General features: G+C 50.9%; 1 protein-coding gene across 1 annotated transcript; it reads right to left on the bottom strand.

Annotated features, from left to right (window-relative positions):
• Nucleotides 1-287: 287 nt before the first annotated feature.
• On the bottom strand, nucleotides 288-17,796 carry PFAS (phosphoribosylformylglycinamidine synthase). The gene is made up of 28 exons (XM_012775479.3): nucleotides 17,665-17,796; nucleotides 15,943-16,123; nucleotides 15,721-15,856; nucleotides 15,159-15,264; nucleotides 14,583-14,772; nucleotides 14,358-14,463; nucleotides 13,859-13,999; nucleotides 13,634-13,758; nucleotides 13,324-13,452; nucleotides 12,679-12,810; nucleotides 12,406-12,534; nucleotides 7,767-7,840; nucleotides 7,508-7,664; nucleotides 7,143-7,204; nucleotides 6,837-6,998; nucleotides 6,434-6,559; nucleotides 6,168-6,299; nucleotides 5,656-5,886; nucleotides 5,299-5,479; nucleotides 5,128-5,211; nucleotides 4,742-4,897; nucleotides 4,418-4,537; nucleotides 3,972-4,117; nucleotides 3,638-3,845; nucleotides 3,389-3,480; nucleotides 3,184-3,298; nucleotides 1,889-2,212; nucleotides 288-1,792 (listed from the first exon to the last, which is right to left on the bottom strand). The coding sequence occupies exons 1-28, from the start codon at nucleotides 17,782-17,784 to the stop codon at nucleotides 1,482-1,484; spliced, it is 4,176 nt and encodes a 1,391-aa protein (XP_012630933.2). The 5' UTR covers nucleotides 17,785-17,796; the 3' UTR covers nucleotides 288-1,481.
• Between the last annotated feature and the right edge of the window lie 368 nt (nucleotides 17,797-18,164).

The raw sequence follows: 18,164 nt of genomic DNA, 5'->3' as shown, positions 1-18,164 counted from the left end.
AATCATGTTTTGAGATCATAAATTAAAAAAAATATACATATATTCTTTCCCAGGGTCAGGAAGGAATGTCAAATGTCAAAAATGATCATTACTACTAGCTCCACACTGCCTAAAGGAGGCCACTTTGCAAAGCAATGAAAAAAAGATCTAAAATATTCTCCATACCCATAATTTAACATTGTTTCATTATTACTGTATTAGTTTCTTCTTAGGGTGGCTCCTGCTCAGCCTCCCTGCCCCCTTTTTCAGGCCCCAGTGCCCTCCAGGATCTGAGATTCCAGTCTCTATTCTCAGGGAAACTTCTTTAATCAAGCAATCCTGAACTTTTAGGAGACCAACTGACTTGAGTTGTACAACAGAACAGTCATGAGGAAGTGAGTTCTATACACAGTTGTGTTAACAGAGGAAGCAATGGATGATGGGAGACACTGTCAGGAGGAAATCTTGATATGCTGCTTCTGGGAAGTGTGACTGCAGGGTGGGAAGCAGATGTAGCATGGGTGAGCATGGCTGTCCCTTATAAGCTCAGTGACCTAGGCACTCCAGTTAACCTTAATTCTTCCTTTGTTATAATAAAAAAGGAGTGGGGCTACTCAGTACCTGTTGAATTTTTGTGAGAATTAATTCAAATATAAAATGCCTAGTACCTGCTTGGCTCTAAGCAAGTGCTACATACAGCTATTATTTTTAATTCCATTCAACCACAGACTCTCAGGGACCAATGACTGTACTTGGCACAATAGCTAATCAACAGACATTAATAGAATGAAAGAAAGAGGTAGTTTCCAATATATTAAAGGCTCAGTTCCAGGGATGAGGGTGCCAACAACTTCTATCAGAAAAGGAGCTGCCAAATTAGAAGCAAGTATCAGAAATATTGAGTTCAGAGGCCAGCATCAGGCCAGCCCTGGGACACAGCCAGAGACTCTGTCAGAGAAACTTCCGCAACAGTTTTTTACATTTAACACAGTGTAACACTTTAAGAGAAATCCAGAGAGCTGCTGCTCTTTCTCAGATGTGAACAGTGAGGCCACGAAGGGCTGACTTGAATGTTCTTGGACACCTGTCCCCATCCCCTAAACCTAATGATGAGAAAGGGAACATAAAACATCGCTGAGAGCCCAGAGGAGGGAAATGAGTCACGAAGGTGATCACTGGGCGGAGTGCAGTGGGGCGATGAACCCCTCCCCCACCGCATGAATCCTAACTTCTCCTCATAAGCGTTTTTCTGAACCACACTCCGTTTCCTGGGCCTGAGGAAGGGCACACATTAGAGCAGAGGAACTGAAAACAGATCCAGCAGCAGAAGACAGAATTAGCAGGCAGATTATCTAGTCAGCTGAGGTTTTCTTGGCATTTTGGTCCTTGTCTGTCCAAGACACTTGTGGTAATAATCTGGGATGCTCCTGAAGGTGATGGGGCAGAGGGCATCACACACTCGGGGACAAACCAGGAGGCCCAGGTGAGCCTCCCCAGCCTGCTCAGCAGTCTGCTTCCAAGGTCCAGTTTCGAGCGTTGATGAAGAGCTGGAGCCAGGGGGAGGTGGTCAGAGTGTCAAATGGAGGGGGGCGCCATGCCCACTGCCAAGGCCTCACGGCCCGCTCAGGATGTGGCATGAGAGCCAAGTGGCGGCCATCCTGGGAGCAGACACCAGCCACACCCCCTGGGGACCCATTGGGATTCAGGGGGTACTGCTCTGTGGGGTTCCCGTCATCATCTGCCCAGTGCAGCGGAGCCAGGCCCCTGGCCTCGATCTGGGATTGGAGTTCCGGAGAAGAAAACGCCATGTAACCTGGAAAAAAAGGAGAAGGGAAGTGAAAGCCAAACTCCACGCTCTCCACCCATCCCCCAGCCTCAGACTCTTCCCCTTGCCCTATCTGGGCCTGACCTTCCCCATGGGCGCTCCACACGGGCAGCACGGCGCCCTCCATGCCTCGCAGCATCAGGGCCGGTCCAGGCCCCACACGCACGCTGGCCCAGCGAGACTCAAAACGCCCGGACAGGTTGGGGCGTAGCAGGAGGCCGGGCCGGGCTGGCCAGGAGTCAGGGCCCGTGTCTCTGGCATCCTCACTGGAGTCGCTTCCTACCCAGCCCAGCAGAGCCAGCAGTTGACAGCCGTTACACACGCCCAGGCTGAAGGTGTCTGGCCGCTTCTGAAAGCGCCTCAGCTCAGCCCCAGCCTGTGGATGAAAGGTCACGGCAGCTGCCCACCCTACAAGGGAAAGGGAAGTCGGGGTGAGATATGGAAGACCTCAGAAAAGGGGAAGGGGAGAACAAAGCAGCCAGGCTGCTCTTCCATCCCGCAACCACTGCTACTCTCCCCCAACCACTGCTACTCTCCCCAAGGACCCCTCTCTGCAGAGCTCGGGGCAAGTGTGAGGGAAAAATGAGTTTCTCTGCTTAAATCAGATGTTGCCAACTCCTGGGCCAGAGGTGGCCCATGATTGGCCAGCAGAACATTTTCAAATATTTTTATTTAGTTGCCTAATGTTTAAAGATAAGATTTCATATGAAAATCTGGATTTTGGGGTTCTCTTGAAAAACAGAAACATCCGGCTGGGCGTGGTGGCTCACGCCTGTAATCCTAGCACTCTGGGAGGCTGAGGTGGGCAGATCGCTCGAGGTCAGGAGTTCGAAACCAGCCTGAGCAAGAGCAAGACCCTGTCTCTACTAAAAATAGAAAGAAATGAACTGGCCAACTAAAAATATACAGAAAAAAAATTAGCCATGCATGGTGGTGCATGCCTGTAGTCCCAGCTATTTGGGAGGCTGAGGCAGGAGGATCACTTGAGCCCAGGAGTTTGAGGTTGCTGTGAGCTAGGCTGACACCACACCATTCTAGCCCGGGCAACAGAGTGAGACTCTGTCTCAGAAAAAAAAAAACAAAAAAAACCAGAAAGATCTGGCCATGTTGAGCCATCTTTCCAATAGGATAATCTGCTAGAGCTGAGTAGCAGCCATTCCTTTAGTTAGAACATGTGCCCTCCGTGTTGGCAGGGCCCCATCCGCCCCCCTGCCTCATTTAAGGTACCTACAGGCCTTCTGCTGGCATCTGGACCAGAATGAAAGTCTGCCCTGTCTTTGCAGAGGTGAGAGGCCAATCCCCAGCCCAGGAAGGGGGATGCTAAAGGCACCTCTCAGGAATGCACGAGGGAGGGAGTGGGCAGAAGTCTGCACACTGACCTTTGGCAGAGCCCAGGACGTCTGCGTAGCTGAAGCCACCCACAAAGGCCACACCACGGAATGTGTCCAGCCCGATTGCTCCAGAGCAGAGGTCCTGCATGGTCACATCCCACACCTGGAGGATGGGGAGGGGAAGTGTCAGAGAACATGCAGCTGAGGCTAGATCACCGCCCCCAGCTCTGCCACTCTACCCTACCCTGCTCACCTCAAACCCAGCCAAGTGGAAGGCATCAGCCATCTCCCGGTCTCCGTTACTGCCTTCCTCTCGCAAGATGGCAACTCGGGGGGTGGGGCCGCCTGGGGAGAGAAGGAGTGTCTCTAGTCCAGAGGGTTACTTCCCTACTCCAGCTCCCCAGACACCTTTTCCAGGGCAGGCCCAGGCATCCAGGACGTTGGCTACACCCTCTAGACCCAATGTGTCCAGGAAGGCAAGCCTCTACACACGCTCCCTCACCAGGCTCCCGGGGCACGGAAGCTTTGGGGAAGGTTGGGGGCAGGCAGTAGCGGGGCCCCATCCGCTCCCTCAGGCCCTGTTCCTCCTCTGTCACACAGTGGGGCTCTGCCTGTAGCCGGTCCAGTTGGAAACTCGTCTCTTCCCACAGAGCTCGCAGCTGCCCAACAGGCTCCTCCAGAACCACATCCCCGTTCACTGCCACCCGGATCTAGGGAAAGGGACAAATCTAGTGGGGGCTAGGAGAAGGGATGGCCTCTCCGCAGCTGGCAGAGGTGGACCTGGGCTGCCCCACTCCAACTGCCCACATGTGCCGCTCTCTTCCTGGCTTCCTCACCATGGCGTGGGGCCCGGCTCCGCCAGTGCGGCCCAGCTCCAGGCACTGGAGGCCAGCGCCCCGGTAACGCTGCAGCACTTGGGCCAGGTCTGGCTCCTCCACCTCCAGCACGAGGCCGGGCTCCTCGGAGAACAGCACAGGCAGCGCTGGGAGAGCAGCAGGAGCAGAGTCAGGGGGCCGAGGCCCGGGGGGTGGAGGAGGCAGGGATCAGGGTGGGATCAAGGCTGCTGCATCAGGGACAGCTCAGGGATGGGAGGTCTTAGGGGTGCAGTCAGAACACAGTGGGTGTGCCGTCAGTTCTATCCAGTTCAGCTGTCAGTGAAGACAGCACAGAAGAGACAGTTCAGGAAGACTCAGGGAACAGGGGTCAGGGGCACTCCATTCTTTAACAGGTGATGGGGTCTGCAGAGTAGCCCAAGCTTGAGCCTACACTCCAGGGTCCTCACCATCAACCCCAGGAGCAGGCACATCCACCACAATCCCACAATTTCCAGCAAAAGCCATCTCTAGCAGGCAGGTGACGAGTCCTCCATCGCTGACGTCGTGGCCTGAGCAGAGGAGGCGGTCTGGAGAAAGGAAAAGAACACTCAGCAACCTTGGGGCCCAAACCTGATGGCTCCACCTGCCTTTTGGAGAGCTGGTTGCATGTGTGAGAGAACTAGAGAGAAGGGCCTCAGAGACCCTCCTGCCCCATGCCCACATGCTTAGCTGGTGAATGCCCACCACATGCCTGGCTCCATGTGCACTATCTCCCTTGGGGCCTCACTAACCTTTGAGCAGCCCCTGGGTGACGCTGAAGGCTCGCACCAAGTTCTCGGGCAGGTCCAGGTTGGGAGGCTGCTCCCCAAGCTGTGAGAAGCACTGGGCCAGGGCTGTACCCCCCAGCCGGTGCTGCCCAGGGCTCAGAGGTACGTACAGCAGGTGGCCTGGGGAGATGGGGAGCAGTGAGGGGAGATGGACAGCTCAGGAGGACCCCTCCCTGAAGTGCCCACAGCACTGCTGTTCCCAGAATGTGGTGAGATGCCCCAGACCACCAGTTCCTGAAAGCACCACAAGCCAGTGTTGACATGAGGGGGCTCAGTACTCACAAAGCGGACCCAAAGCAAGGACCACACTCAGAACACACAAGGCAGTGGGAATGGGAGTGAATCTATACCTCTCCCTCCAGGATGTTTGAGGTCTGGGGTCACAGTGGCTGTGATGTCTGGGCAGACAGCATAGGCTGAGATGACCAGCGACCCTGTAGAACAAGGAGAATTGAGAAAGAGTGAGCTGCTAGCCCAGCCCTGCAGCTCCTCCCGCTCTCCCCAGGGCCCCCAGACCTCACCGGGAGCCCGCACGGTCTCAGTGCCAACCCGGGCAGCCATGCTAAGGGAGTCCTTGCCACCGTCCACTGCCACACCCAGGGCTGCCATCACTGCCACCATAGCTTCACAGGCATCGGCCAGAGCCGCGCCCTCCCCTGGGAGCTTGGCTGCCCACATCCAGTTCCCACTGCACTTCACATCCTGGGAGCAGCAGAGGCATGGCATTAGAGGGGAAGAGAGACGTGGAGAGTCTAGGGGTGCACGGGGACTGGAAGGTTGATGAGCATGAAATGAAGGCCAAGAGGGTGAGTAAGTCGTGGATGTGGGAGTGTCCCAAAGGCCTGGGGCTCCAGGGCAGAAGCTGTGGGAGAACTTACCCGGAGGTCAGTGACCAGAGCAAACACCAGGTTGGTAAGAGCTTCGGCCACAGCTAGCCGGGCGGCAACCTTGGGGTCAAGCAGGCTCTTGACTGGCTGCTCTCCCAGGGCTGTGGCGGCTCCTATGAGCTCCTGATGACTCAGTGCCACAACTGCTACATCTGCCAGAGGAGTGTGCAGGGGCCCTACACATTGCTGCTGGGCCACCAGGCCACCCACGGAGCGGTCCACCTGTGGAACGAGGTGGGATTGTCAAGACAGCAAGGACAGGGAGAGAGTATGCCCCAACACTTGCTCCCAAGGGACACAGTATGGTAGGAGACCTGGCTTTTCTCCAACATGTAGACAAGAGGGTGGGCAGCAGGGAGACCAGGCCATCAGGGTGGCTGCCTGGCCCCTGCCACTCCTTCCCAGGGCCCGTGGAACCTCCATAGTGGTCCCTGAGGGCAGAAGGCCAGGGATAGGGGAGTGGAGGGAGGGCGCAGGGGGCAGAGTGGGGCTGCAGGGAGGACCTTGTTGGTGAGGTAGCGCTTGCTGGCCACGGCAGGCAGCCTCAGAACCCTCTCCAGAGCCTGGTGCACGCTCAGCCCTGGGGGCAAGGCCAGGGGCTGCAGCACAGGGGCATCCCTCTGGAGAAAGAAGTCCTGCAACACAGACAGCGACAGGGAGTATGAGCACCTGGGGAGGGCTGGGCACATAGGTGACCACAGGGTAAAGGCTGGTCTGGGGAGGAGGCCACAGAAGGAGAAACCCAGTTTCCCACACCCACCACACACACCTTCTGGGGCATCTTGCCCAGCACCCAGTCGAGCTCTAGGTCCACAGGGGTGGGAGGAGGTGTTGGGGGGGCATCCCCCTGGCCATTTCTCCCCACAGGACACTCCCGATCGTCCACCAGCACTATCTGTAGACCACATGGACACCACCAGAGGAAATTAGACTAGGAACACTAGCAGGGAATGCTCCTAGAAATCGGGACAGAAATGCTCTCTCCACCCTGTTTAGTTTCCCTATTGTGTCCCTATCCCTCCCGCCTCCTATATCCTGTTCCCCACACCTTGTCTGCCACCGTCTCCCATCTTCCTCTCGTGTCTCTCCCTTGACAATTCTCCTTCTAGCTCATACCCAGGGGACTCCAGTCTGCCCACAGTGTCCACCCCCGATTCCCTGGGCCAACTCACTCTCCTGTCTCCAGTGATGGTGCCCACAAAGCAAGCAGGGCAGCGTTCCCGGGCACTGACACGGCTCAGGAAGTCCCGGTTGGGGGGCCGCAGCAGAAGTGCATTTGACTCCTGGTACTCGGCTCCCCAGATTTCCAGGGCATTTAGGGTTGGGTCCCCCAGCTGCACAGCCATGGCGGGGAGGACAGAGAAGGGTCAGTGGGCACTCCCAAGTCTCATGTTGCAAAGAACAGGGAAGAGATGGGTAGAGGCCTGTTGGGGCCGGCAGGGGTGGGGAAAGACCCAGACATCGGGGATGAGACCTACCTGGAAGCGGCTGGTATAAATGATGGCTCCAGCTGGGTCACTCAGCTCCTTCAGGACGTTGCCTGGTGAGAGGATTTCAGGGAGAGGTAGTGACCTGAGAATACTCAGCTCCAAGTAAACAAAAGGCAGCCCTTAGCATCCAGAGTTGCCCCTAATTCTGTGTGTTCTTGTGTGAGTTGCTGCTGCACCCTTACTGCCAGCCATCCCAAGGCAAGTGTCTGCCTGCTCTAACCCTAAACCTGTCCAGAATACATAGGGGGTGGGGAATGGGAGCTAGAGCTGAGGGTAGTTGGTTTCGGATCCACAATGCTTCTCCCTAAACCAAATGTGGCAGGAGACCAGGTAAGCCCAGGCCCTTCCCTCACCATTGCCACCAGCACCCTGGTCATGGAGGCTGCAGATGGGGTTTCCCTTGGGGGCCTCTACACAAGCCCGGATCACGCGGTTCATCTTCTGTTCCATCTCCGGGTCTCCCCGCTGCACAGCTCCGAAGTCCAGGTCACTGGCATTGTCTCCCTGCACCTGGGGGAACACATGGCACAGCTCAGCTCTGGGAGCCCAAGCTCCCATACCTGCCACGCACAGTGCCCAGCAACGTTAGAGTCTTTAGCTATTCCCACTCACTTGCACAGATGAAGCAGCTCCACCCCCAACTCCAATCCTATAGACAGGACCTCCAACCTTTACAACCTCCATGCCTGCAAAGAAGGAGGGCGAAATCAGAAAACTGGGGAAGCCACCCAAAGCCACTGTGAGGGTAAGGGCAGCTGAGATTAGGGGAGCAGGAGCCTTAATACTCCACCAGGTTGAGGGGAGAGTAAACTGGTATAACCTCTGTGGAGGACAGTTTGGCAATATCAATCAAAATTAGAAACACACACATTCTTTGATCAGGTTAATACACTTGGAGGAACTTATTCTACAGATTCATTTACACAGCTATAAAATCACCTATGTATAAGATTAAACACTGTATTAGCACAGATGACAAATCGCAGCATTGTTTGTATTAGCAAAGACAGGAAATTAGCTGACAACAGAGAACTGATTAAATAAATTATGGCATGTCCACACAATGAAACACTAAGCTACCAAAAAAGAGAATAATGTATGTAATGAATGTAATGAAGTAATGATTTCATATGAAATGATCTCTAACATACATTGCTAAGTAAAAAAAAGCAAAGTGCAAAAATATGTATACCCACTTACAATACCATCAAAAAGCATAAAAAACTTAGGAATAAATTTAACAATAAAAATGCAGACTTATACACTAAAAGGTATAAAACATTTTAGAAGACCTAAACAAATGGAAGTAGATCCCATATTCATAGACTGAAAGACTTAATATTGCTAAGATGGCAATACTCCCCAAATTGATCTACAGATTCAACACAATCCCTATCAAAATCTTAGCTGCCTTTTTTGTAGAAATTGGTAGAACCTGATAATTCCTAAAATTCATATGGAAATGTGAGGGACCTAGAACAGAGAAAACAATTTTGAAAAAGAACAAAATTGGAAGACTTATACTTTCTGCTTTTAAAACTTACTACAGGCCGGGCGTTGTGGCTCACACCTGGAATCCTAGCACTCTGGGATGCCAAGGTGGGTGGATCGCTCAAGGTCAGGAGTTCAAAAGCAGCCTAATCAAGAGCGAGACCCCATCTCTACTATAAATAGAAAGAAATTAATTGGCCAACTAAAAATATATAGAAAAAATTAGCTGGGCATGGTGGCACATGCCTGTAGTCCTAGCTATTCGGGAGGCTGAGGCAGAAGGATCGCTTGAGCCCAGGAGTTTGAGGTTGCTGTGAGCTAGGCTGATGCCATGGCACTCTAGCCTGGGCTTGAAAGTGTTATGCTAGAGACTCTGCCTCAAAACAAAACAAAACAAAACAAAACAAAACAAAGCAAAACAAAACAAAAAACTTACTACAAAACTACAGTAATCACAACAGTATGGCACTAGCATAAAGACAGACATATAGATCAATGGAATAGAACTGTGAGTCCAGAAATGAACCCACATGTTTATAGCCAACTGACTTTTAACAAGAGTACCAAGACAATTGAAGGGGAAAAAACAGTCTTTTCAAAAAGTGGTATTAGGACAATTGGATATGCACATATGAAAGAATGAAGTTGGAGCCCTACTTCACACCATACACAAAAATTAATTTAGAATGCATCAAAGACCTAAATGTAAGAGCTAAAATGATAAAAGTATTAGAAGAAAACATATGAGTGTATCTTTGAAACCTTGGCTTAGGCCAGGCGTCCTTAAACTACGGCCTGAGGGCCACATGCGGCCCACCGAGGACATTTATCTGACCCGCTGGGTGTTTTTGCTGCCTCTGCCTGTCCTGCTTAGCAGCCTACTCATCCCGGGCCCACAGTGTGCATGTGTAGAATGTGCATCGCACTCTCCAACGGCCCTCCAATGGTCTGAGGGACAGTGAACTGGCCCCCTGTTTAAAAAGTTTGAGGACCCCTGGCTTAGGCAATGTTTTCTTAGTGGTAACACCAAAACAAAAAGCAACAAAAGAAAAAAATACATAAATTGGACTTTTCCAAAGTTAAAAATGTCTGTGCTTCAGAAAACACTATGAAGGGAAAAATCCCACAGAATAGGAAAAAAATATTTGCAAATCATTTGTCTGATAAGGGCTAGTATCCAGAATATATAAAGAACTCTTATAACCCAACAACAAAAGACAAATTGTCCAATTAAAAAATGGGCAAAGATCTGAATAGACGTTTCTCCTAGGAAGATACACAAATGGCCAATAAGCATATGAAAAGATGCTCAACATCATTAGTTATTGGAGAAATGCAAATGAAAACCACAATGATGACTCTACTCAAAAGGACAGATAATAACAAGTGTTGAGTCGACAATACCTTGAAACGTTGAACAGTTACCACATGACCCAGCAATTCCTTCCACTCCTAGTTATATTCCTAAGAGAACATGTATTTACACAAGAACCTACACACGAACATCCACAGCAGCATTGTTTATAACTAGCTACAAAGCAGAACAACCCAACTGATGAATGGATAAACAAAATGTGACATATCTATATGATCGGATTTTTTTTTACTGGTCAAGAGGAGCAGTGGGAGTGGAGAAGGAACAAAGGAATCTGTAACTGGTTGTGATCAGTTAGTTGTAAACACCACTGCACTTGGACCAATCTATATAATGGGATATTATTCAGCCATAAGAAGTAATGAAGTATACTGATACATGCTACAGTAAGAACGAAACTTGCAAGTGTTAAGTGCAAGAAGGCAGACACAAGAAGGCCACATACTGTATGATTCCATTTATAGTCATGCACTGCATGATGACGTTTTAGTGAATGATAGATCATATATGTTAGTGATCCTATAAGCTTATAATGGAGCTGAAAAATTCCTACATAGTCATCACGTGTTTGTGATGATGCTGGTATAAAAACCCACTGTGCTGTCAGTCATGTAAAAGTATAGCATATACAATTACTATATGTACACTATGTAATGCTTGATACTAAACGACTATGTCACTGGTTTATGTATTTACTGTACCATATTTTTTTTTTTTTGAGACAGAGTCTCACTTGTTGCCCAGGCTAGGGTGAGTGCCGTGGCGTCAGCCTAGCTCACAGCAACCTCAAACTCCTGGGCTCAAGCAATCCTGCTGCCTCAGCCTCCCGAGTAGCTGGGACTACAGGCATGCGCCACCATGCCCGGCTAATTTTATATATATATTAGTTGGCCAATTAATTTCTTTCTATTTATAGTAGAGACGGGGTCTCGCTCTTGCTCAGGCTGGTTTCGAACTCCTGACCTCGAGCAATCCGCCCGCCTCAGCCTCCCAGAGTGCTAGGATTACAGGCGTGAGCCACCACGCCCGGCTATGTACCATATTTTTTTAATCATTATTTTAGAGTGTATTCCTGGTTATGTGAAAAAAAACTGTCACTGTGTGACAGTATGTTGTATTACATTTGAAGCAGCCTCACACACCTGGCGTTTACCACATCTCTTGATTGTATCATTTTCTCCTGTGGTGTTTTGCTCCTTGTGGCCCCCGCGCATACAAAATCCATGGATAAGGTTGCAAGTGAGAGCCCATGTCTCGTGATTGTGTAGCAGGCTATACCACCTAGGTCTGTGTAAGTACACTCTATGATATTTGCACATTAATGAAATCGCCAAATGACACATTTCTCAGAACATATCCCCATCATTAAGTGATGCAGACTGTACATGCAATGTCCAGAACAGGCAAATCTATAGAAACAGAAATCAATTAGTGGTTGCCAGAGGCTGGAGGATGGGATAGGGAATGACTACTAATGGGTACAGAGCTTCCCCCTGGGATGAGAATGTTCTGGAGTTAGTAGTGATTGCTGCACTAACCCTGACTCAAGCATAACAAAACCAATACATGTAACCAAAAACATCTATACCTCCATAATATTCTGAAATTAAAAAGAAAAAGGAAGTAATGACTGATGTATGTACAACTTTGTGAATATACTAAAAACCACCAACTTGTACACTTTGAAAGAGTGAAACTTATGGTCCGTGAATTACATTTTCATAAAGTGGCTGTTAAAAAATAGTGTGCACATTATGCCATTTGTTTATAAAAGAAGCAGATATACATATGGACTTATTTACATACCCAAGAAATACCTTTGATAGGATACAAAAGTAACAAAAGTAACTTATTAACATTGGTTGTCTCTAGGGAGAAAAACAGGGTGGCCTGGGGCCAGAGGACGGAGTTTTAACTGTGCAATTTTTTTGGTCTTTTGAATTTTGAATCATGTGACTGGGTCACCTAGTCAACAAACAGGGAGCTGGACTTTATCTTAATTCTACCACAGCACCCAGCAGTGCCCAGCACAGAAAGGGAGTGCAGTAAGTTTCCTGATTGAACTGAGCTAGGAGAGGAAAGCCCCAGTACACAGCAGGCACTGAATAAACACCGGCTGCCTTGACTTAGCAGGGTGTGACCCAGAACCACAGGGGTAGGACTGAGGAGGGCCCCTGCCACACACAAGTAAACCACGGAAGGGGCAAAGGCAATGAATACTGAGACTGCCCACTGGCATAAAGTCCTGTCTTGAAAACATATACTGGGGAGAAGAGACATGAGTTGAGACATTAAAAACTAACCACTGAAGTATCCTCTAAACCCCTCCCTGCAGCTGCCCTGTGCTGGGGAGAAAGCTGGCTGGATGCAGAGAAAGGCTCTCACCTGGCTCTGGGGGCTCCTTGCTCACGTGCTCAGCTTCCATGGACCCAATGCCCCCACTGAACATGATGGGCTTGATCCACTCACGCCGTTGGCCATTTGGGAGCTGGAGGCCCAAGGAGCGGGCAAAGCCTGCAGCGTGGACATCAGAGAGAGGGGAACAGGGACCAGTAACCCAGTTTTGTCCCTTCTAGCACTCACCCCTGGGTCACAAACCCCACCAACAAGCCCCTCTGGGACTAGGTATCCGTCATCCCTCCATACCCTCAGCCTCACCGGCCAGCACTGGTTCCCCAAACTTGTTTCCATAGTCAGAAGCCCCATTACTGGCTTCAATGGCAACCTCCAGCGGCCGAGCAAAGTTCTCAGGATACTGGAAGCTCGGATCCTCCCAGGGTAGATGGTAACCTGGAAGGAAAGAAGAAAGTTTAACGGACTATAGAGACAGAAGACGGAGGAGCCAGCATCCTTTGGGAAGAGTCAAAGTCATCAAGGACCACCTGTATGGTTGGAATGTTCCATTTTAGGAGGGCATAGAGCCTGCAGGAAAACACTGGTTTTGCTGTCCATCTCCCATACCAGCCTCCTCTCTGACTCTCAGGGTCAGAATTCTTAAGGTTTTCCAGGAAACTAGATTTGGGGAAACGGTGGTTATCATAAGACGACCCCAACATCATGCTGAGTGGATGCTAGTTTCAAAAAAAAAATCGTGTATCTGCAAAGCCAGTCTGGCCACCCCTGTCTCCCCTGGCCTGTACTCCTATGACCATGGCCAGTGAAAACCCAGCTACCCTGGGGCCCTCCCTCCCACAAAAAGGCACCCAGGATGACCATCTGACCTAACAGATAAAAGTGTTTGCTGCCTGCCAGGACAAGGAATCTGGAAGGGAAAGCAGGTGGGTAAAGAAGAAGAAGATGGACCTGGGATATGCAGGTTTCCAAAGCAATAGCCGGCAGTGCCAGCCACCACGTGTGCCCCACGGCCTGTGCACTGGACATCTCGGATCCGGCCCCCTGTGCCCGTGGTCGCACCACTGAAGGGGGCTACTCCTGCAAAGAGAGAGGAGAGGTCTGAGTGCCTCAGAGACGAACCCCATCTCTGACCACCCACTCTGAAAATAGGGACAACCAGCTTCCATGATTGTTTTTCCCAAGCTCAGCTCAGGGACCAGGGACCTTTGCCCTCCCCTACTCTCTGATCTCACTTATCCCTCTGGGGGACCCAGCTCACCTGTGGGGAAGTTGTGGGTCTCTGCTGTGAAGACAACATGTCTCAGCCCCTGCTGTTGCCGGAAGCGACTTGGCTGTGTGGGGTCCTCGGGCCGTAGGAATTGGACTTCTTTCCCCTGGATTGCACTGTGGACACATCCATTCTGGGATATGCACCAACCCGAATGGGGCCTGGGGCCTCCCCTCCCTCAAGCCAGACACCACCCCAGCCTAGGGCACAGCCTACCTGCTGTTGTCACAGAACTTGAGGATGTTGTTGGGGTTCGAGGATGCCTGGGTACTTATGATGGACTCAAACAGCGAATGTGCCAGCTTCTGCCCATCCACATGGAGTTGGCCCTTAAAGAACCAGTGTCGGCTGTGCTCGCTGCACCGGGTGATGTGGGGAGGAGAAAGCAAGGCAGAAAGAGGGGGTCATTTCTTGTACCATGTCTTCTCATCAGCATTTAACAGCAGAGTTACAGCCAATTCATACTTAGACACTAGGTCAGAACATATTCCAAATTGTCACAGCCTTCAAGTATTTTGTCATTGTAGATTATCCAGAGCCAAAGTGAAGATAACACCAAGATGTGAATGTAGACTCCTGAATGGACAGGGGAGGCAGGCCCTCAGATTCAGGGAGGTCCCTAAGCCAACGGGCAGCCATGCAGGTGAGTTCCTGTGGTCTTCTCTTCCAATCTCTAAGGGCTCAGATATATGAGAATGACCTCTCTCCTCCCCACCTGTTAGACTGAGCCAAGTCGAAGACCTCCACAGTACTGGGGTTCCGCTGCAGTTCCTGGAAGCGCTTGGTGTAGAAATCCAGGTCCCAGGAGTCTAGGGCCAGACCTAGGAGACAAACCCTGGAAAAGCTGACTGTGGAACTCAGGCAGCCATATTCCAGGTCTCAGCATCCCTGCAGGTCTATCCTGAGCCCTTCACTTCCTCTCCCAGAGACCCCTGCCCACCTAGCTCCCGGTTGGCCTTCTCCAGCGCAAGCCGGCCTTCGGCCAGTATGTTGATGGGACCATTGAGGGGTGCTGGGATGCCGTCAGGGGAGAAACTCTGGATGGGATGGGGGAAGTGCTGCTCCGTCATCCGATCATGCAGGGTAGCCAGAGCGATGGCCTCCACCTCAGCCGAAGGGGGGTGGGCAAACTAGGGGCAGAGACACACACAGAGGGCAGGGGGTGAAGAGTTGAAGAATGGAGATAAATAGCTCCCCCTTAACCTTCCAAGTTATACAGGGCCAGTCCACTGCCACCCCACATAGTACATTTGTTCAGATTACAAAAACATGCCCTTTCCAGACATGAGTCCAAGCTGGGATGCACAGATAAGTAAAAGGAGCACAGGCTGAATTTCTGCCCCATTCACCCCTCAAACAGGTACCCTCAGGCAGAGAACAACCTGCACAACCATACAGGGCAGGCCTAAAACCAGAAGCTCTTCCTCCTGCTTCTCTCTAGGGTCTAGGATCTAATCTCTTATCTCTGGCCCATCTCCTTGTCCCGATTTCCCATCCCAACTGCCCACTGCCTCACCGAGAGCCGGTAGCGCCGGGTAGTCTCCACACGATCCACAGCCTCCAGCCCAGCAGCATGGCACACGGACACAATGTTGGTGGATGATGGGGTGGAGAAATTCAGCCTGAGCAGTGGGCCGGATGGTTAGTACCTGAGAGTCCTCAGCAGGCCTTGGCTGGGAAGGTGGATCCTGCCCATGGCTGTACAGCCAACCTCCCACTGCTACTGCCTCACTATTGGCCTCTAGCCTCAGACTGGGCACCAAGAAACCTGCTTCCAAACTAAACCAAACCATAACTGCCCTTCTAGTATGAAAACTGCTTTGATTTTAACTTCTAAGAATGCGAAATTATTTTACTTCCAGAACATGCCTGGGAGCTGGCTCCGGCTTCAGAGGCATCTATCCAAATGGGAAAAGCATGTGCATGGCTTTCTAGGCAGGGGACAGCAAAGGAAAATTAATTCTCCCAAGGAGCACAAGAGAAAGTAAAGGAATGGAAGCAGAAAGGGTGGGCAGCGTGTATGAAAGGATCATGTGCCTTGGAATTTGGAACAAGTTGCTCCAGGATGAGACCCTTACCGGGGTCCGACCTCCAGCAGCAGGTCACTAGAGCCGAGAAGGAGCCAGGACTCCTGAGCAACATCACCCGGCAACAAGGGACAGCCAAACAGCCACATCAGTTTCTTCATCTCCTCAGCACTTGGGAGGACCTCAGCTGCGGGGAGACGGGGCAAGGACACCTTGAGAAGCTGCCTCTGGCATTGGGACGCCTCCCCTAAGAATCCAATACCTGGGCCCAACCTGTCCAGTCCACATTGTAGCACAGCTCAGTCTCGACACCCTGCAGTTCTGGCAGTTTCCCTTGTAGTTTCCTTCGAATGTGTCCCGAGGCTGCCCCCTCATGGCCAGAGGGACGGACATAGAAGTGAAGGACAGGGGACATCTCTGCAGCTGTCCTTTGCTGAATAGATGAGTTAGGTTCCTAAAAAACAACATTAACTATGGCCTATCTGTTGAATGGATTTCAAGTTTCGAGGATAGTTCAGGCACTAGAGATGAAATAGGGGAACGTAACAGGGGAATTTAGAAAAACAAGGTAATCTGAAAAATGTAACCTTGGGGATTTTTTTTTTTTTAATTAGAGACAGGGTCTCGCTCTTGCTCAGGCTGGCTTCGAACTCCTGATCTCAAGCAATCTGCACGCCTCGGCCTCCCAGAGTGCTAGGATTACAGGCATGAGCCACCGTGTCTGGCCAACCTTGGAGATTTTAACTAATCCTGCAAAATGTGGCCTTTAGTAATGTGGGAGGTGGGTGTACAGGTACATCCTTGACACATGTTCCTGAAGCATCTGCACTTTGCTGGGCTCCAGGCAAGGTCTTTTTTTTTTTTTTTTCAGGCAAGGTCTTAAGAACACTGCTGTGAACAAGAGAGAAACCTCTTCTGCCCTCACAGTGTTTATATTTTATTGAGGGAGACAGGCAAGTACCAGACATTGCCAGTCCAGGGTGGTTAAGGTCAAGGGATTGTGGGTACTAACCCAGCACTTTAGGAGTTAGGAAAGACTTCCTGGGAGAAATGGCACTTAAGTGGCCACTATCAGATGGCCCTGTTTTATTTATCTTTAGGGAGACAAGGTCTTGCCCTGTTGTCCAGGCTGGAGTGCAGTGGTGTGATCATAGCTCACAGTACCCTCGAACTCCTGGGCTCAAGCAACTCTCCTGTGTGCACCACCATGACTGGCTAAATTTTTTTCCCCATTTTTTGTAGAGATGGGCATCTTACTATGTTGCCCTGGCTGGTCTCGAACTCTTGGCCTCCAGCAATTCTCTACCTTGTATTACAGGCATGAGCCACCGCGCCAGGCCCTGATGGGCATTTACATTTCCTATGTATTTAGGAAATACACTTATCATGATATTTTCATCTCATATATTTTTTTGCACTTTATACTCCCCGCTGGAACAAAATCTCCATGTGGGCTTGGGCTGTAACTGATTCACTTCCACCGAATTACAAGGCTTAGAACAATACCAGGGCTAAGAAGAAAAAAAGGAACACTTGTTGACTGAATGAACTCTCGCTTCCTACCACACTCCTCAGCCCTTCCTCCCGTTTCTGGACAATATTCCTGAAATCTTTTTGTTTTTTAGGCCAATTGATTTTCGTCTATCACTCCCGGTGAAATGTAAGTTCCAAGAGCTCAGGGATAGGGTTTGCCCACGTGAGGGCTATAGCCCCAACGACTAGCATGGCGCCTGACACAAAGCAGACGGCCAACAGATCTTCCATTAATGGAGTGCATGAATGAGAGAAGGGCTGCGTTTACGTGGGGGATCACCCATGCTGGAGTTTGCGGAGCGCACGCAAGATCAGAAGATGGATGCCTCCACTAAAGGAAGCGAGCGGGCCCGAGCTGAATGCAGTTCGGCCTGGTGGGGATACTGAATCAGGCTTGGGGTGGGTGACGAAGGGCTGTACCTGGCAGGGGGACTCAAGATCACGCATGGTAGCTATACTCACGTGAAAGAGACTTTCGCGGACCCAGAGCTCCTCGAATGGTGGCGCGCTCGTTACGTCATCCGCATGCGCCGCGGACAGAGATCCGGCCTGCGGGAACCTAGGCGACTCTGGCCTGCCCATTTCCTCTCTCCGCTGGTGCGGTCGCCAGTGCCGGCCTCTAGCTTCTCGGGGAGGGGCTTATGCTCCAGGTGATTTCTCCAACAAATCTGTTTTGAATTAACGTTTGTGAAAATACATTCAGTTCCCTGTCGCCGTGGGTAAAGTTAATTATTACATCAGCGAGTTAAGGCCATAACACAAGTATTAATGTTGTACTCTGGCTGCATTAAGAAGGAAGCACCTCTCTGCTTGGCACGATCAGTGAGATTGAAAGATGCCTAGGAGGTGTCAACCAGGTGGGCTGTATTTGAGCTCCAGAGCTCGCCCACCCCACCCCACGTGAAGGCCTGCAGGGTCTCAGGTGAAGGTCTCAGTGACAGGATGTTTCAGTGACAGGGTTT

Source organism: Microcebus murinus, chromosome 18, assembly GCF_040939455.1.
Source record: "Microcebus murinus isolate Inina chromosome 18, M.murinus_Inina_mat1.0, whole genome shotgun sequence".
NCBI lineage: Eukaryota > Metazoa > Chordata > Mammalia > Primates > Cheirogaleidae > Microcebus > Microcebus murinus.
Note: the sequence above shows the minus strand (reverse complement) of the source record. Positions and strands in the feature narration are given on the sequence as shown.